The sequence below is a fragment of the Pleurodeles waltl genome, chromosome 12 (assembly GCF_031143425.1).
Source record: "Pleurodeles waltl isolate 20211129_DDA chromosome 12, aPleWal1.hap1.20221129, whole genome shotgun sequence".
NCBI classification, from domain to species: domain Eukaryota; kingdom Metazoa; phylum Chordata; class Amphibia; order Caudata; family Salamandridae; genus Pleurodeles; species Pleurodeles waltl.
The window spans coordinates 662,397,795-662,418,146 of record NC_090451.1 but is presented as its reverse complement, the minus strand read 5'-3'; the positions used below and the strand labels follow the sequence as shown (position 1 = coordinate 662,418,146).

General features: G+C 43.5%; 1 protein-coding gene across 1 annotated transcript in view; it reads right to left on the bottom strand.

Moving 5' to 3' along the window:
- TRIM46 (tripartite motif containing 46) overlaps window positions 1–20,352 on the bottom strand; it is a 120,682-nt gene that overhangs the window by 27,581 nt on the left and 72,749 nt on the right. Inside the window, exon 7 of the mRNA XM_069218421.1 lies at window positions 10,082–10,206. Coding sequence (XP_069074522.1) covers window positions 10,082–10,206 — 125 coding nt within the window. The remainder of the gene's footprint in view (window positions 1–10,081; window positions 10,207–20,352) is intronic.

The window sequence follows — 20,352 nt, the reverse complement described above, 5'->3', positions numbered from 1 at the left end:
AAGGGTCGCTCCCCTAGGGGGCAATTTATATTTAGGCCATTTCTGCCCCCCTTGGGGGCCAGAAACCTCTAGGCACCAGGGATTTTTTTTTTATGTTTTACAGATGGGGAGTGACCCCTTAGGCAAGGGTCGCTCCCCTGGGGGGCAAACTGTATTTAGGCATTGGGGCAGATTGGCCTATTTTTATTAGACCAATCTGCACCCAAGGGGGTCAGAAACATCTAGACACCAGGGATTTTTTTTTTCTTGTGTCAATTTCACGCAAGGGGAACGACCCCTTAGGCAGGGGTCGCTCTCCGGGGGGGGGGGCAAATATATTTTAGGCCATTTCTGCTCCCCTTGGGGGCAGATGCCACTTAGGCCCCAGGGATTGGTGTGTGTGTGTGTGTTTTGTTTGGGGGGGCAGCCCCTTGGGCAACGGTCACTCCCCATGGGGGCACATTACTGTTGGCCATATTTTCGGAACTTAGCAGTTCGGGCTGTACTGCTCCCATGCGAAACAGGGTCAAGACTGATTTGCATATGGCTGGGTCCAAACTGGGGTGGCATGGTGAGCAAAAGAACAATAGATTAAACCCAGATCTGTGACAGGGGGTGAGTGTTTGAATTGTTCAGCACTCCGTCCATCATCCTTTTGTGTTGCTAATGTTGCCCTAAGTGGGAAGGGTATGCCCAGACGTGGGTCCCTTGCTCACTGTGCCACTGGATTCAAGCTAGCCTGGCTGATGAAGGGTGATACCCTGAAACTGGTCCCGGGATGCTTGTTTCCGGTCCAGGGAGGACCTGGCTTAGCAGTTCGGGCTGGACTGTTCCCATGCGGAACAGGGTCAAGACTGATTTGCATGGCTGGGTCCAAACTGGGGTGGCATGGTGAGCAAAAGTACGATGGATTAAACCCAGATCTGTGACTGGGGGTGAGTGTTTGAATTGTTCAGCACTCCGTCCATCATCCTTTTGTGTTGCTAAAGTTGCCCTAAGTGGGAAGGGTATGCCCAGACGTGGGTCCGTTGCTCACTGCGCCACTGGATTCAAGCTAGCCTGGCTGATGAAGGGTGATACCCTGAAACCGGTCCCAAGATGCTTGTTTACGGTCCAGGGAGGACCTGGCTTAGCAGTTCGGGCTGGACTGTTCCCATGTGGAACAGGGTCAAGACTGATTTGCATATGGCTGGGTCCAAACTGGGGTGGCATGGTGAGCAAAAGAACGATTGATTAAACCCGGAGCTGTGACTGGGGGTGAGTGTTTGAATTGTTCAGCACTCAGTCCATCATCCTTTTGTGTTGCATATTTTCGGAAGGCCCATCTGCCCCCAAGGGCAGCCGAAAGCCCACCAGAGACCAGGGAAGATTTTTTTTTTCAAAATAATAGTATGGGGGTATGGCTATACCCCCACCCCAAATAAGGCAATTACACCCGATCCACACCCTGGGGGGCAGAATGTTACTAGATGCCAGGGAATTTAAAAAATGAAAAAATAGTGTGGTGGTGGCTACCAACCAGTATGGGCATGGTTATGTCCCCACCCCAACTGAAGCGGGTAACAGTCTTTCAGCTCTCCCCCCGCACACTAAAACATCTTCTCCCACGGCAAGCAAGAGGACATTTGATTATTTGGGGTTTTGGTTTTACATTTGGGCCATGAGATCTTAGCTAATTCTCAAAATCGTCCCACATGGAATGGTGAGGGCTGGACTTTTTGGACTTTGGGACACTGCCCTGTAGAAATAGCCACAAGACCTAGACACATCTCAAAACTAAACATCTGGGTGAGTCCAGGGTGGTGTGCTTCACATGCACCCACACCATTTTCTTACCCACAATGCCCTGCAAACCTCCAACTTTGTTTGAAATCACACATTTTTTCCACAATTTTGTGATGGAACCTTCCAGAACTTGCAGGAATCCACAAAATGCCTACCACCCAGCATTGTCTCATCTTTACCGATAAAAATTCTTCCCCACCTGTCAGCCTAAAAATTATTTTTTTTCAAACTGCCCTTTTGGACCAGCTTTGGTTCCTCCTCAATTTCAACATCTTTTTGGCTCTTCCCTGTCACAGGCACTTGGCCCACCTACACAAGTGAGGTATCATTTTTACCAGGAGACTGAGGGGAATGTTGGGTGGCAGGAAATGTGTCCTGGTGCAGAGATTCCACACAGAAATGTGGGAAAAAATTGGGTTTTTTTTAGCTAAATTTGAGGTTTGCTGAGGATTGGGGCATCCACGCAAGTCACGCCTCCATGGATTCCCTCAGGTGTCTAGTTTTCAGAAATGTTTGGGTTTGGTAGGTTTCCCTATATGGCTGCTGAGCCCAGGATCAAAAACGCAGGTCCCCCTGAAAAAACAGGTAGTTTAGTATTTGATCATTTTGATGTGTCCACATATTGTTTTGGGGCATTTCCTTTCGCGGCACTAGGCCTAACCACACAAGTGAGGTACTATTTTTATCGGGAGACTTGGGGGAACACTGGGTCCTCTCAGATTCCAGAACTTTCTGTCACCAAAATGTGAGGAAAAAGTGTTTTTTGGGCCAACTTTTGAGGTTTGCAAAGGATTCTTGGTAACAGTCCTGGTGAGAGCCCCACAAGTCACCCCATCTTGGATTCCCCTAGGTGTCTAGTTTTCAAAAATGCAGAGGTTTGGTAGGTTTCCCTAGGTGCCGGCTGAGCCAGAGGCCAAAATCCATAGCTAGGCACTTTGTAAAAAACAGGTCTGTTTTCTTTGAGAAAATGTGATGTGTCCACGTTGTGATTTGGTGCATTTCCTGTCACGGGCGTTAGGCCTACCCACACAAGTGCGGTACCATTTTTATCGGGAGACTTCAGAGAACGCTAGGTGGAAGGAAATTTGTGGCTCCTCTCAGATTCTAGAACTTTCTGTCACTGAAATGTGAGGGAAAAATGTTTTGGGGCATAATTTTGAGGTTTGCAAAGGATTCTTGGTAAGAGAACCTGGTGAGAGTCCCAGAAGTCACCCCATCTTAGATTCCCCCTAGCTGTCTAGTTTTCAAAAATATGCAGGTTTGGTAGGTTTCCCTAGGTGCCGGCTGAGCTAGAGGTCAAAATCCACAGCTAGGCACTTTGCAAAAAACAGGTCTGTTTTCTTTGGGAAAATGTGATGTGTCCAAGATGTGTTTTGGGGCATTTCCTGTCACGGGTGCAAGGCCTACCCACACAAGTGAGGGACCATTTTTATCGGGATACTTGGGGGAACACTAGGTGGAAGGAAATTTGTGGCTCCTCTCAGATTCCAGAACTTTCTGTCACCAAAATGTGAGGAAAGGGTGTTGTTTTGCCAAATTTAGAGGTTTGCAAAGGATTCTGGGTAACAGCACCTGGTGAGAGTCCCACAAGTCACCCCATCCTGGATTCCCCTAGGTGTCTAGTTTTGAAAAATGCGCAGTCTTGGTGGGTTTCCCTAGGTGCTGGCTGAGCTAGAGGCAAAAATCTACAGCTAGGCACCTTGCAAAAAACACATCAGATTTCAATGTAAAAATGTGATGCGGCCATGTTACGTTTCCTGCCGTGGTCATTAGGCCTACCTACGCAAGTGAGGTACCATTTTTATCAGGAGACTTGGGGGAACACAGAATAGCAAAACAACTGTTATTGCCCCTTGTCTTTCTCTACATTTTTTCCTTCCAAATGTAAGACAGTGTGTAAAAAAGATGTCTATTTGAGAAATGCCCTGTAATTCACATGCTAGTATGGGCCCCCCGGAATTCAGAGATGTGCAAATAACCACTGCTTCTCAACACCTTATCCTGTGCCCATTTTGGAAATACAAAGGTTTTCTTGATACCTATTTTTCACTCTTTATATTTCAACAAATGAATTGCTGTATACCTGGCATAGAATGAAAACCCATTGCAAGGTGCAGCTCATTTATTGGCTCTGGGTAACTAGAATTCTTGATGAACGTGCAAGCCCTATATATCCCCGCAACCAGAAGAGTCCAACAGACGTAACGTTATATATAGTGCTTTAAAAAATCTGAAAAAGTTACAGAGTAAAACGTTAAGAAAAATTGCTGGTTTTTTCACCTCAATTTCAATATTTTTTTATTTCATCTGTTATTTTCTGTAGGAAAAACTTGTAGGATCTACACAAATTACCCCTTGCTGAATTCAGAATTTTGTCTACTTTTCAGAAATGTTTAGCTTTCTGGGATCCAGCATTGGTTTCACACCCATTTCTGTCACTAGCCGGAAGGAGGTTGAAAGCATAAAAAATAGTAAAAATGGGGTATGTCCCAGTAAAATGCCAAAATGTAGTTGAAAAATTGGGTTTTCTGATTCAAGTATGCCTGTTCCTGAAAGCTGGGAAGCTGGTGATTTTAGCACCGCAAATCCTTTGTTGATTCCATTTTAGGGGGGAAAAACACAAGCCTTCTTCTGTAGCCCTTTCTCCCCATGTTTTTTTTTTTTTTTTAAACGATATGTTTGCTGTATTTTAGCTAATTTCTTGGTCTCCTTTAGGAGAACCCACTAACTCTGGGTACCCTTAGAATCCCTAGAATGCTCCAAATAGCCAAAAAGTGGCCTGGCACCTGAGGGTGAAAAGACCTGGCAGCAAAGGGGTTAAAATATGCTCAAACAGGCCTAGTAGTCATTACAGAACACACCCCTGCCAGAATGTCAACCTGTTACAGCTAATCTTGTTATCAAAGCGGATATTACTTATTGTATTTGCTTGAGGGTGATCTCAGGAACCCTTTGCTGTTTCGCGCCTGGGTCACAACATTCTCTCATTATTCTACACTAAAGCGGATCCGGCAGATGCTTTGCACTGCTTCACCTTCAGGAGGGTTTCTAAATAGTCTATAGCACACTGGTGTCAAATTATTAGCCCATTGTTACAATTCGTCCTTAGAGGACAGAGAAATGAAATGGTATATTGCTCTAGAAGAGGATAGTGTCAGAGGCACTGCTAACTACACTGTATCTCAAAGAAAGAAAAGTAACGGGCTGTTCCATTCCTTTACTTCAGGGAGGGTCGCAGTGGCACCCTATTGCGCAATCGCATGATAAGTACTGCCTTTAAGACCCCGCTCAACCAGACGACAGGTCGAAGGGAAAGGCCCCACAGATGACAGATTAGGAAAGTTTGTCTTGAAGAACCGGGACCTACAGCCCACGGTGACCCGCATGAAAGAGCGCATAATGTCTACTGTGTCACAGCTGCACGCATCTGAGCGCGCGACTACAGCGACTAAAGCATGTACTTATGATCGGAGAGTGTGTTCTGATTGGCCGTGAAGACAGTAGAATGTTGAGCACGTGACAGCACTTAGTTGGACACTGGTTGCTGGGGGTGGCAGGTAGGCTATGAAGTAGCAGTAAAGCTACTGATTGGGTTGACGTCAGCAGAGATAGTGACGTAAACCCTTGTTTTGCATGTGGCGCTCCGGTCACCGAGCCTCTGAAGCGGCGGAGGTCACACGTCCTCTGGCTGCCTCGAAGTAGAGTTCTCGGACACAGTGTGGGAGATTGTTATAGCATTTGATACTTCTATTTTGAGGCCTGCGTTAATATTTTTCGTTTTTTTTTAGAAAGAAAACCTCAAAGCAGGTGTTATTCTGGAGAAAAAAAAAACATAAATGTCCCTGACGTTTTTGAAGGCTTGAAGTTTTTGGGGCGCGTGACTAAACTTTTGTTTTTTTCGTGCCTTGGGTGAAATTTTTGCCTTTGCCGTGTAGGGAATGCCACATATGGTACTGTGGGCCTACGCAGGAAAAAAAAAAAGAGTTGAAGGGGCCGCCCATATTAAGGGAGGTGTTGGGGTATCGTGGGAAGGCTCACACTTAAGCCGGCAGCCCTGTGGGGGAGCAGAAACTGCCAGGGTCGGACTGAGACACAAATATAGGCGCGGGCACCTAAATAAAAGTGGCCCCATTAGCGAACCAGATAGCTAATAGAAAAAGTGTTACATATTTTTAAATCGGGTCGGTTTTTAACTCGTAAAGACAGCCTCTATGATTATTTTGCAAAGTAACGGGAGACTGCTTTCATTTCTGTTTGCTGCAGGCAATACTTGTGGTAATATCAACCAAATCAGCAGTAAAAACTGGGCCACCTGGCCATAAAACTGGTTCACAAACTACTACAAAACCGTGCTGCATACTGATCTGTAAGACCAGCCCATCTGGCACTGCCTGGTTGACCTGTAGGCCAGTCCGACGCTGAAGGGTGTCAACAAGGACTCTGCAATGGTCGAGCCTCCTTAGGCTTGCAGTCAGACACTCAGTAGTTCTCCACTTTAGGTTTTGGTATCTCTGATAGTTTAGTAAACTGAGACCTCTCCCGGTATACCAAAGATGTCCTCCTCTGCCTCATGCGTTGCTTAATTTGTGCTGGTGTTTTCCAGTGTTCAGCACCAGCATATATTTCGTATCATCAGCACTTATTTTGTCACACTGGCACATATTTAAGGCAGTTTACCTCATGGTGGTACTATCAGTCTCTTTCTTTAAAAAAAAAAAAAAAGCAGACATGCAAAATGCTTAACAATTACAAATACAATTAAAAATAATACTATCGGGGTATTAGGCCATTCTTAAAGCTTTGGGTGACCCGGTAGAGTCCAAATTACCACAACTGTAGAACTTTAATGGCAAGTAGGTATTGTTGGTACTGGCGTTTGGCAGCGCTGGCAGGGACCTGAAAAGGAACAAGCAGCAATGGCCTCCTGAGAAAGTCTTGCGTCTGGCACTTATTGTTTAACAAATTAAGCGCTGGCCCCATACTAAATGACTGTCATGGTGTTCCTTGGGTATAGTCAGCTGATATGAGTTTCCCTGGGGCCCACCTCATACACTATTCAGAAAGAGGGCCAGGCACTACCTGTGCAGGAAAAGCACATTACGCACTATGAAACCAAAGGATGGACAAGAGGCAAATGTAAAACCCCAGGCATCCCCAGAAACATGATGTAGATTTACTGTCTCCTGAACTAGGCAGAAGTGAATAAAATTATAGAGAGGATCGTGAATGCATTATCAACCTACAAGGGCTGACAGCCTTTTAGGAATATTTCCAGATGAATAGTGTGATCAATTATGATGTAATTTTATGTAGGCAGATAACTAATATATCCCTCTCGTTGAAGTAGTTGAATGAGATAGCTGTGGGCTTGCTTGAACACATTTATTGTAGGTAACTCCTATGATGTGCTCTTCACACAGCCCTTAATGAGATGTTTTGTCTATTTAAGTTGCCTGGTATGGTGACTTATTGCGAATGTGATGTTGGGCCCTTAGCCAGACTGTAAAATAGTGATACAACTGGAGAGTTTACTAGTAGTAGTAGAAATGATGCGAGAGTTATCATTTTTTGTCAGTTTAAAGCACATAGAAACTCCAAGATTATGCAACATATTACGTTGGTCTTTGCGCTTGAGTATTCATTTTTAAGTAATTTAGACGAATACCATACAAATAGGTATTTTGTGGCATTTTTGCTGTCAGTATACCATGACCACAGAATTTCCTCTGTTTGTGACATTTGAGCTAATCCAACAGTGAGCGTACAGTATAAACCAGCTTCAAAATACATTTGCATCCAACTTTACTTTTTGCCCACTCTTGGAATTAACTTGTAAAAAAAAATTATGGTTGTGTAACTATGATAAGGCACGTCGAAGGATTGTTGTTATTTCCTAGGTGCCAAAAAAAAGTCGCTGATAAAGAGCCACTGAGGTATTTGCTGTGTTGGCCTGCTTTTAAGCATGATAATATGCAAGGACTGAAAGAAGAAGTGGAGGCACTAATGTTGATAGTACATATAAGGTTATATCTTTTTACCCATGAACTAGTATTGAGGATATACAGAGGTCAGAGCATCCTCAAACCACCATCAATGAATACCATGAGTACCTACTGATCCCAGGGGCATAGTTACACCCACCTAATAAATTTATTCTCAAGTAAATAGTTGGGTACAGATACTTTTAATCTGATATGGTGAGGTGTCTGGTGGATTTCTCCTGGGATTTTTACATGTGTACTCAGACAAAAAAAACACTTTCTCTCCCCCTCTTTTTTTAAAGTTCTTAAAACCTATTTGTTATTTTACAAACTTTTGTGTTTTAAGTACCCACAACATTACGCACGACTCTCCCTTTCCACTGCCTCTTAAGCTTCCTTGTGCCTTGCTTCTCATGATTGTATTTGCCGTGCAAGGATGATTGTTCGGAAAATCTGAAACGCACACCATCCCAATATTACTGAACAAGCTATGCCCCTGTTCTTATCACAAATGTTAAAAGGCAAATCAGTTGCCTTCTGTCTACTAATGAGGGTTCCCGCATTGAACAGGAATCACAACTAATTTAAGTTCATTAATGTCTTCTAACCACTACTCTTATGTTCCTACTTCTTGACCTTATTCCATGAGTAGTGCAAATTTTCTGCAGGTGTCAAGGAAATGCTTCCAGGGGCTATGGGACATGGTTATTTATACTGAGCACCCTTTGTCTTATCTTCTAACTCTCTATTATTTTTACAACCTCTGTTCTTTATTGGAGGGATAATGTTCCATAAAAGGCCCATCCAATGTAGAGAAAAAAACAGTTTTACTAGCCCAGTTCACCATCACTCACATTCACCAACAGTAAGCATTCTGGTTTGTTTGGTGATGCCATCATGGGCTGTGAGGTGCATTATGACGTTTAACGGATGGTCCTTTCACGTTGCCAATTGTTTCAGACTACCATGTGATCATCATGTGAATATTGCTCTCATTTCTTACTCCTCATCTTTTTTAGTATTCCAAAGAGAGCTTCAATACACTTTTCAACCTGCATTGACTTCATTATTATTTTTATTCATTTTTCATTATGTATTTGTCAGTAGGGGACCAAAGCTGGTGTAAGGATTGTGCTCTTGTTGGTATATCATTCATTGTTTGATTCATCAGTTCTGTGTGGCACTGATATGTTTCTGCGGCTTCCAACAATTTAATGAACATACTTCTGGACATTGTCTTTCACATACGTTCTACATACATTACCCAGATTATAAATAACGCTCAAACTCCTTAATTTTTAATTGTGAGGCACTTTAATTTATCAAGCTCATAAATCCCGATGGTACACTCTGATGTTATCACCTTCACAGATTAGTCCTCTAGAAGCTTATCATTTAGCATTTTGCATTCTCTTTATATTTTCTACTTTGTTTACATTTGCTGACACCATGTTTCTAGCCTTGGATTTGTTATGGACACCTGAGGTGTTCTGGAATTTTTGGTCATGGGTTGCTTCCATTGAACCACTTACACTGACACACCAAATACCAAAATTTATTTATGAAAAAGGGGTGCCCCAGAGCTGATGCGCCACTTTTTCTCCGCCTCCCCCTACTGGCACCTAACAAAACTAGGGTTGCACCGTATTTATAATACAGCACACCATGGCAGTCGTTAGCACAATAGCGTCAACATTTTTGATGCTACTGTGGCACTTTGCTACACTAGCAACAAAATGTTGATGCTAGTGTAGCAACGTGCAAGGAGGCCCATATGTTTATATGGGTGCGTCATTTTACCACCTGCTCAGAACAGGTGTTAAAAATGACACAAAAAATGGTGTAGTGAAATCTGTTAAATTTAATTGCGCCTATTTGTGTGGGCCTCCTAGCGGCAGAGCACACCCCTTGCATACATTATGCCTGCCACAGCCATAATGTGGCGCAAGGGATTACAAAGTGGCGCAGTGCATGCACTTTATAAATATGGTGCAGGGAAAAGGCCACCTCAGTGTCACCTTGGCATTAAAAAAATGATGTTAAGGAGGCACAAATGGTTCTTAAATATGCCCCATAGTGTACTAATGACATGGGGAAGATGGCACCTAGTGCTTGATGAATGGCAGAATTGACATGATGTGGTCCTATCAAGGCATCAAGACTATAGGCTTGTATCAAAACATTCTTAGGTGTATTTATGGCTGTGCTGCCATTTTGTGTGACCTTGGCAAGGGCATGTGTCTGACTCGCTTAGGACCAACACAGCCAGGAGAACCTGGACCACACATGCATTGTGGTTATGTAGATCATTTTTTTCAATAGGCTTGCATACTTACCCCTGGCAAAGGTGAGGTCTCGGAGTAGCCGCATCTCTCTGCCCACGTCCACCTGGAAGTGGCTGAAGGACGAGCTGGAGGAGGATGGTCTGAAGTTCTGCAAGGACTCAGTGGCCCTCACAATCCTAACAAAGCAATAAAGCATTAGAAACTTGATGTGACTGCTGGAGTATCTGCTGAATAAACCTTGAAAGAGTAAACTTATTTTCTAGTAGTTCCACATGCTGTATAGTGGACAGCACCTTAACGTTTGGTTTAGTGTTCTTATGTTTTTGTTGCATTTAAGTGTATTGGATTGCATGAAATGGTAGGCGTTGTAGTCTATAATTTAATTTAGTGGGTGATTTTATGCCGTGTATTGGGCTGTAGTCTGAAATACTGTATACTTGATGTTGTGTTACAATACTATAACCAATGTATTGAGTAGCAAAATATCGAGGAGGCATGTGCAATGGGCATATTGTGAAGTATAGATTTACTTTTCTTATCTCCATATCTACCTACCTTGAAGATATATAGTCAAGCTACTTAAATGTGAAGTTAGGTATGGAAAGTCCATACTTATCTTTACATATTTACCAGTCATTATTTTGGTCCTCAATATTTTGGTCATAATAGTTTTATAACTCAGTGCATAATATTGAGTACCTACAGCTACAATATAGTAATGTATAGTACTGTACTGAAGAGTTTAGTGCATGATAGACTTTAGTGAGGACGCTGGTGCCCTGCATATTGTGTTGTATTACAACTTTCTGGGTCTGAGTGTCAGCATACGCACCTACTTTTCTTTTTGTTTTTACATTTTTTTTATTGAGCATACTCACCGCACTCAATATTAAAACATAGCAGGTAAATTCATAAACAGACATTTTTGCAACAGAAACAATCGAGAGAGCTCATGTGAAACATAATTAGGCATTAGTGAGAGTTATACAGTTTGAAACTTGTAGTCCTGTGTGCTACAGTACGTTTCACACAGTAAACCTCCTTACTCACTACAGTAAGTGACTCTACCAGGTGCAAAAATGCCTAAAGTACTTGTGCCTTACAGTACTCAAATTCTACAACCACTACTAATGCGTTATTCAGTACTAAAAAGTATTTAAACTGCTAAATATTTATCCAAATAACAAAACCATTTGATACTATGGAAGTGTGCGAAAGGCCAAGAACTGTAGTGAACTTTGAGGTGCATACATACAGGAAGGTGCTTATATACTTCACAATATTGACCTAATAGATCAAGACCAATTCTTTATACCCCATACACCTAATTTAGGATGTTGTGCTATAAAAGCGTGACTTAATCGACTGATAAAAAAAAAGTCAGGTGAAATGCAATTGGAGATAAGAGAGGGCGCTTCAGTACTTTTCACAGAGAAAACCTCATATCTGACTACAGTAAAGTGCAAAAGAACATAGATGCCTAAAGTGCTTATGCCTGACAGTACACACATTCTGGAACCAATATTAGCCCGTTATTCAATACTAAAAAGCATTAAAGGTGTCAGATACTAATCAGAAGTAGCAAAAACTGTTTATCGCTATGAAAAAGTACAGTTGGACAAAACCCTTAGCAAACTTTCAGGTGCATATATCCAGGAAGGTGCTTAAATGCTTCAGAATATTGACCTATTTTGACTTGTTGCGCTATGTAGGGGTGATTTAATTTTAATCAGCTGCAATAATACCCAGCCCCTACAATTTATAGAAGTTCAGAACCCCTTAGTTTTTCAAACATCGGAGGACCAATAAATTGCAGTACACATGCTTACATACTCATCGCATCTAAAGGAGCCCAGATGCTCTGGTATGTCTTCAGCCTGCCCTTTCACTAAGCAAGCTTTGGCTTTATGAACCACTCCTGACGAGTTGGCACTGTAGCAGTATGCCAACATTGTAAAATCAATGACCTTGCGACAGCTAATGGTGCTGTAACAAAGTACTGAACTTGCTTGCTCAAGCTAGATGTTTGACTTGACACTCTAAACAGTACCAACTTCAATTCCACCTGCAGAGTCACCTGGATTGCTTGGCTCAATTGACCAAATACACCATCCCAGAATTTCCCTAGCTTGGGACATTAAAAAAAAAATATGTACCCAGTCCCTTTTTTACCTCTTGGAAACACCTGAAACATGCATTACATCATTTTGAAATTAGCTTCCTGAAGTGATTTTAAAACCTAAAATCGTAAAACATTTGCAATCGCTAATTGTCAACCTACATCCTGTCTCCTGCTTTATCTTGCTTAGATGCCTTTTTACCAATGATGAGTCCATGTTTTTCCGTAAGGACGTATACCAATTTCCTATTCCAGCTAATTGACATTTGTACCATAATTTGTCGATAACTTCTGAAAAATAGTGCATCTCTTGAAGACTGCTATTGGGTGAAACTTTACCAAAACTTGGCTTCCTCAATCCCAACTTGAAGTTTTATCTCTGCCCAATTAACCAGCTGTGTGCCCAAAAGTCACTCAATGACCAGTACCCTTTAGAATTCCAGATCCTACAAATAGTTTCTGGAATTGCCAGATCAAACCCATGACAATCCTGCAACCTTAACCATCAATGACGGGGCGGGATTTGCCTTGACCTAAAAAACATTTGCACAAGCCAACATATATCACCTAGCACATTATACCTTGTTGTTTTGGGAGTTTTGCCATTTTGAGGAATACGGGCAAACTACCTCCACTCTCCTGTACTATTCTCCTTATAAAAAAAAAATCAAAACCCCCACCTGAGCCCCTGTCCACCATATCCATTTTAACCATCATATCCAGCCATGCAGCCTGATAGTATAAAATAAAATATGGTAAAGCCAACCCCCCCCCCCCTTTTCTTTATGTAACTGCAAAATTAGATAATTCACTTTAGGATGTTTTCCTTTGCATAAAAAGTTGGTAATGAGGAAATCTAATTGTTTAAAAAAGCCATGGTTAACCTTTATAGGAAGATTTGCGAAAATAAAAAGAAACAATTGTAACACTGGCATTTTAATTAATGACACTTTACCTATTAATACGAGTGGGAGCAAGGACCATTTTTCAATGATGGAGAGGCATTAAACAAAAGCAGGGTCTCAGTTTTGTCATGATAAACCTTATATCCCCCCCCCCCAGATTTGTATAATCTTGAATAACATCAAATGCCCCCTTGATATTTTGCTGATCAACATTCAAATAAAGTGTTAGGTCATCCGCAAATTACTTCAATTTGGAAACCTCTTTCAAGGGGGGATGATACTGCCTGTGCTACGTATGCGTTCAGCTAATGGCTCAATAAAAAGTGTGAAAAATATGGGGGACATTGGGCACCCCTGCTGTGTCATGTTGTATCCACTCACTACTAACTGTCCTTGTATTAATGATAACACATGCTTCTGCCCCTTAATATATTCTTTTAATCATTGAGATAATTTGACCCGGAAATCCAAATTTCTCTAGTGCAAAAAAAGGGCATCCCTATTCACTAGATCAAACACCTTCTCAGCGTCGACCGTTGCGATTACGGCCCCATCTTGGGCATGGGAAAAACAGTTGATAGACTCTCTCGATAACCTCTGATAACCAGATATTGCGTATTAGCAGCCAACGTGCATTTTGGTAGAAACCCACAGTGATCTTTATGGACCAGAGACTGCCCAACCTCAATTATGTGGGATGCCTACTTCTTAGCTTGTAGTTTATAGTCAGCATTGAGTAGGCTAATTGGACGATAAGAATTAACCCTGAAAGGATCTTTTCCTTTAAAAAAAAAAAAAAAACGTATAAATACTGATTCTTTGAATGACACTGGAATAGAAATACTGTAACTTATTTGACTGAATAAACTTACTAGCGGGGGCAATAACTCTCTCTGGGAAATCTTGTAGATTTCAGTTGGAGTACCATCTATACCGGTTGCTTTGGCATTGGGGATCTGTTGGAGCGCACTGGCCGCATCCTCCAGTGTATTATCTGCTATAATAGACTCGACCTTCACTCCCGTCAGACTCGGAAGCCTAATTTGACTATAAAAGTCTTCCAGGCTAGGCTGAAAAATAGCGTTATTATAGCTATAAATATTACTATAATGATGCAGAAAAATCTGGGCTATTTTGTTATCGTCTTTTTGATTCAAATTAGACCCAGGATCTTTAAACTCCCTAATGTGCATTGCTTCTTGTTTCCCTCGCACAGATCAGGCTAATAATTTACCCACGCGCTGACTCTCTATACTATAGAAAAGTGTTTGAACTGGCAATTTCTTCACAAACATAGAAGTCGCATAGCCTCTGTCTGGTCTGATCAAACTTATACTTGCGATCAATTCTACACCCTTCTACCTCCTTTATCAAATGTATTTCACTAACCCGCCTCTGAGATGACTTATAGGCAATCCCCTGCCCTTGGAATGCAGCCATAAATGATTCCCATACTGCAAACAGGGAAGCAGTACCCTGATTAATCTCAAAGAACTCCTGAATGAATTTTCATTTGGTACTCAATCATTCCTGATTGATAAGGAGTGCCTTATCAAACCGCCTACATGCCATTAAAATTAGAATATCCGCAATTACCACGCTAATCCCAACCACCGAATGGTCTGAAAATGCATTTGCTCAGATCCCAGTCCCTTCCCATTTAACTGATTTAGAAATTTAAAAATAGTCCAGCCGGGAAGCTATATTATACTGGCTTAAAAAACATATAAATTGCGCTTGCCGACTGTGGTTGAATCACCATGGATCCCCTGAGTTTAAACTGCTCTTTATTGTTGCCATCACTTTGGCTGCTATGAGTTTCAATGTTTTTCAAATTTATTTGAAGTATCCAGCTTAAGATCCTGTATGAAATTAAAGTCGCTACCCCTCCTCTCCCCAAATTAATAGGCCTGTCACAGCAATCACCAAAGAAAGCATTTCCTACAAGGGAGCATCATGAACCAGGACTGGACCATAGTAATTGAGGAGGGTAAGAAAAAAACTCCTTAGAGCTGAACCTTCAACAGGATCCATCATCCATCCTTATCTCTAATAATAACTTCACTTATTTCCCAATCTCACAGTCTGAACAACAAAAATCACCACCCCTCGCACAGCTAATCCCGCAGATTAAAAAAAGGCATGGGGAAGAGGCTTCAGGTATAAAAAGTTTAGGTCAACTCTCTTTCAAATGGGTCCCCTGCAGACAAATTACTTCAGGATTAAACGTAGCCAACCAATTCATTGTAGAGTGATATTTTTGCCTATTTATTATGCCATTAATATTACACAATGAAATCGTAGTTTTAGACATGACGCCTAAATTTCCTTGCTCTGTCCCCCCCAACTTTAAGAGAAATAGCTACTGCGTCATTTATTATCCTCCTGTCTTTTTTTTTTACTCATCACTGCCAAGTAAAATGAAATCCTCGGAAAGGTATTAGCCTTACAACAAAGTTCCATTAAACTACATTTAAAAGGATCAGCTCTACACAGAACTACTTGCAGATACCATCCCCCTGCCCTAAAATGCAGCCATAGCCATGTTACATCCTTAGAGAACCATAGCCATGATCCCCCATTTATTCTCCTGTCCCCTTCCTAAGTTACCTATTAAAGGCCAGATACAGGCTGGATAACGGGCCAAAAGGTCTTCTGTCCCCTGACAATGACAATAACCAATATGCTAACATGCTGCAGTCCTAGCATCAGCCAGACTTAACCGAATATGTGACAGAACAACTAGGTCCTAAACAACTAGAGCCTAAACCACTACTGCTAAACAACTAAAAAGTCTCTACAACTAAGTACTGAACAACTACTGTCTAAACAACAATTGTGCCTGAATAACAATTGCCTGAACAACTAATTTTAATATATATTCTAAACCACTAATAAACCATAAAAAACAAAAAGAAAACCTTACCTTAAAATTAGTTGTTCAGGCATTTGTTATTCAGGCACAATTGTTGTTTAGACAGTAGTTGTTCAGAACTTAGTTGTAGAGACTTTTTAGTTGTTTAGCAGTAGTGGTTCAGGCAAGTAGTGGTTTAGACCTAGTTGTTCAGGATGTTTCCCGACTTAACCTTATCCAAAAGGCTTCGAGCATCTTGCACAGTGGTAGATACACAGAATTGTACCTTAAACAAAATGTTTTACTTTGATTGTTGAATAATAGAGGCCTGTGCCACTGTGCTGTGAACTGTGTAATTATGCCAACCAAGTCTTGTCTTCTTCGGGCCGTAGCTACTAACATCTGAAAACACCCACACCCATTCATACCCTGCCAGAAAGAAGGATTTTTGTTGAATCGCTTTGGTAAGGAGGCGCTCTTTAATCCTAAAGTCAACAAAATTGACGATAATAGTGTGCAAGTACTTTGCATTTAGCTGTTGTTGAGAAGGCACCTGATGTGCTCGCATAATTGTCAAATCGGCTGGTGAATCTTCCAAAATATAGGTCCTTATTCAGAAAATCCATAAACTGCAGCATGTTCTGGTGCTTGCCCTGATTTTCTGCACCTTCCGGGACCCCTATGAAAGCGAGATTTGACGGCTAAAATAACATAGTTAAAGTCACTGTTGGAAAATATTGTGGGAAATATGGAGGTTTGGGGGAAGGATGCCTTAATATGTTTTCCTAAAATTAATGAGCCATATTATTGCGTGTAATCAGCCTGAGTCCAGCATTCCTGTAAAAAAAAAAAAGCTCAGTTACCCATTGTGAATCTGAATAGAGAAATTAACAAATTGTCAAGGCGACAGCTTGAGTGTAAGTCTATGGAAAGGAGTAGCAAAATATCACTCCTTAAGAGAAGAAGATCGCGGGTGAAACTAGCCATCCAAAGGAAAGAAGAGCATCATAGGTGGATGGCACTGAGGGAAGCAGCTGCAATGAGAAGCCCTAGTAAATTTTGGGCTATTAATTCCCAGAGGTGCGGAAATCGTAAAACTCTTTTTGCCCCCGATAGCAGAGGATGACTGGAGGCTGTTTATTCTGGCCCTTTATGCTGAAAACCGGGTAGCAGACCATGGGAAAGTGGTGACCGCATTAAACTGGGATAGGGAAGTGGTCAATACGGGCTTACCCTCTGTGTCTGAGCTAGAGGGGATTATACATTTGGGGCCAAATTTATACTTTTTGACGCACAACTGCGCCTTATTTAAGGAATGACGTTAGCCGGTGCTGCGGATTGGTCTGAGTAAAAAAAAAAAGACTCAAACCAGGCAGCGCGGGCGTAGGGGAAAATGGGGGTTGTGCGTCAAAAAATGGTGCAAGTCAGGTCTGAGACAAAAATCATGCCTCAAACCGGACTTGTGCCATTTTTTGACACACAACCCCCATTGAAATGACTCCTTGCCCAATGGCCAGGCCCAGGGGACTTCTGTCCCCTGGGCCTGGCCATTGGGCACAGTGGCATGTAGGGGGGCCCAAATTAGGCCCCCCTATGCCACTTAAAAAAAAAAAAAATACTTACCTCAACTTACCTGGGATGGGTCCCCCCATCCATGGGTGTCTTCCAGGGGTGGGCGAGGGTGGTAGGGGGTGTCCCTAGGGGCAGGGAAGGGCACCTCTGGACTCCTTCCGAGTCCACAGGTCCCTTAAAGCCTGCCCTGACCCAGGCATTAAAAAATGGCGCACATCAGGCTGTGTGCCATTTTTTAAGGCCCACCCCCTCCTGTGCGTCAAAATGACGCTGGAATATAAATAAGGCGCACAGGCCTTAATGTCATTTTTTGTACGGGAACGCCTACCTTGCATATCATTAACGCAAGGCAGTTTCCCGCCTCCAAAAAATGACGCACACAGTGAAATTATGACGTCCGCGGGGTCGGGCGTCAGAGTTTAAATATGGGGCAAGGTTTGCGCCGATTGTGCTTCAAAATGTTTGACGCACATTCGCCGCAAACAGAGTATAAATATGCCCCTCAATGCGCTCATCAGGAGCCATGGGTCCTGATGAGGTTCCGATTAAACGAATTAAAAGGGAGCCTTCGCTTTGGGCAAGACTTCTCCACCCAGTATTTTGCACCTGCTACTCTCAAGGTAATATTCTGGAATCTTGGACAGGTAGTATCATACTCCCCTTGCACAAAAAGGGAAATAGAACGGTACCTTTAAACTATCAACAAATTGCCTTATTAGATGCAACGTGCAAGATATTCGTGAAAAGTATCCTAACTCAACTAACTGAGTGGGTAGAGGAAAATGATATTCTTCCGGTGGAACAGGCAGGCTTTAGAAAGGCCCATAATACCTTAGATAACATCTTAATAATGCAAACAATAATTGACAAATACGTCTAGACTAGGGGGGGAGTGGTTGATGCTGCGTTTATTGATTACTCCACCGCATTTGATAGGGTGGACAGGAAGATCTTGTGGTGGAAACTTCAGGAGCTAGGGGTTCCGCCTTGCCTGTTGTGATTGGTGATAGCACTGCACTCTTCGACTTGGTGTAAAATCCTTATGGATGGAGAGCAGGGCTTGTCTTAAAAAATTTTAAACCAAAAATGGCCTGAAGCAGGGCTATTTATTGGCTCCACTGCTATTCTCCCTATACATTTATGACCTCCCAAAATCCTTAGGAGTGTGAATGGTCGGGGTGTGGCCAGCTACCGGGAGATGGCGCACGCTTGATCTCCCGGCTCCGTAGCGGCCGCTAGAACTTGGACAAAAAAGCGTGCCGTCCTCGGGTGCCACAACGACGGAGGGCGACCGCTGGAATGGGGAAGGTCCCCGGATGCCACCCGGCCGCCATCCTTGATCCGGGACGCACAGGGAGCTGGAATCGGCCTGTCGGCTCCGAGGCGGGCCTGCGGCCTTCCTTACCCCGACAAGCCGGGGCTTCGAGTAGAGCCGGGAACCGCGGCTTGGTCGGCGCGGACCGGAGAAGCGGCCCCGGCAGAATATATCCTGGTTCCGCGGGCCGGAGCTGTGGGGCCTCCTCAGGAGGGGCAGGGGCGTGGCCGGGCGGCGCTCGGCCCCGGGAGCAGCGGGCGAAGCCAGAGGCGCCCTTTCATCCGACCGGAGCTGAGCCCTGGAATTGACAGGAAACAACACGGAGCAGCTGCGGGGGCCCCAACGAGACAACACCCCGAGGGGGCACAAGTAAAGCAAGGAAATCATTGAAAAAAAGAAAAGAAAGGGAAAAAAAAGGGGAAGGAAAGAAGAAGAAGAAAAAATAAAATAAAGGAAGCAAGTGGTAAAAGGACACTACAGAAGGGGATTGGCAGAACCCCTAAAAACTAAAATAAAAAGAATAAAGAAAATAAGAGAAGAAATAGAAACTGCCCAACATAGAGTGAACGGCTGGCCCGAAGCCCCCCTAGGGACTATTATTGGAGCGGCCGAAGTCAGAACCCGGTAAACGGGCAGAGGGTTTGGACCCCGCTGGTGCTGCGCTGACGGGCCCAGCCTGACGCCGATCTAGGGGACTAAGTCTGAGCCCACGCTTGCTGTGACGTGGGAGCGTGAGAGTAAGTGGGCCTGAGTAGTGGCTCGGGCCTGCGCCTAAAGGTGCGGTCCTCCCCGCCTGACCTGGCCGATGCCCCCCAAGGCCCGTCACAAGAAGAAAATCATGGACACTGCATCCCCACCAGCGTGCAAGGAAATGGAAGAACAGCCCCATCTGCAATCCAATGTACAGGAAACCCTGGACAAAATTCTGGGGGCGATTGAAGACACAAAGACAACGCTACAACACAACATCAATCAAGTAGCGGTCGAAGTGGGCCTCCTAAGGGCAGACCACCACAAACTGGCGGACAGGGTCAAGGAAACGGAATCCACATTGGCAAATGTTGGACCGAAACAGAAGGATCTCGCTGCAGAGGTGACTTCCCTGGCTGCTAGAGTAACACGCTTAGAACAAAGGGCCGAGGACGCGGAGGGCAGAAACAGGAGGAACAATGTGCGAGTAGTGGGCCTTCCTGAGGGAGCCGAAGGGACCACCATGGTGGACTTTCTGGAGAAGTGGTTTAGTACAACGGTTGCGCCTGGATGCCTAACGCCCTTTTACACATTGGAATGTGCACACTGAATGCCATCAAGACCTCTGGCCCCCGGTAGGCCACCCAGAGTGGTGATTGCCAAATTACTGCACTACAAAGACAGGGACACTCTCATTCAGAAGGCCAGGGTGATGGGCCCGTTTAAGGTAGCGAATGGGGAGGTGACGCTATTCCCGGACTATACCTTGGATGTTCAAAACAGACGAACCTCATTCCTAGCAGTCAAAAGGGCCCTTAGAGACGAAGGGATTCAATACTCATTGTTGTATCCGGCCAGACTGAGAGT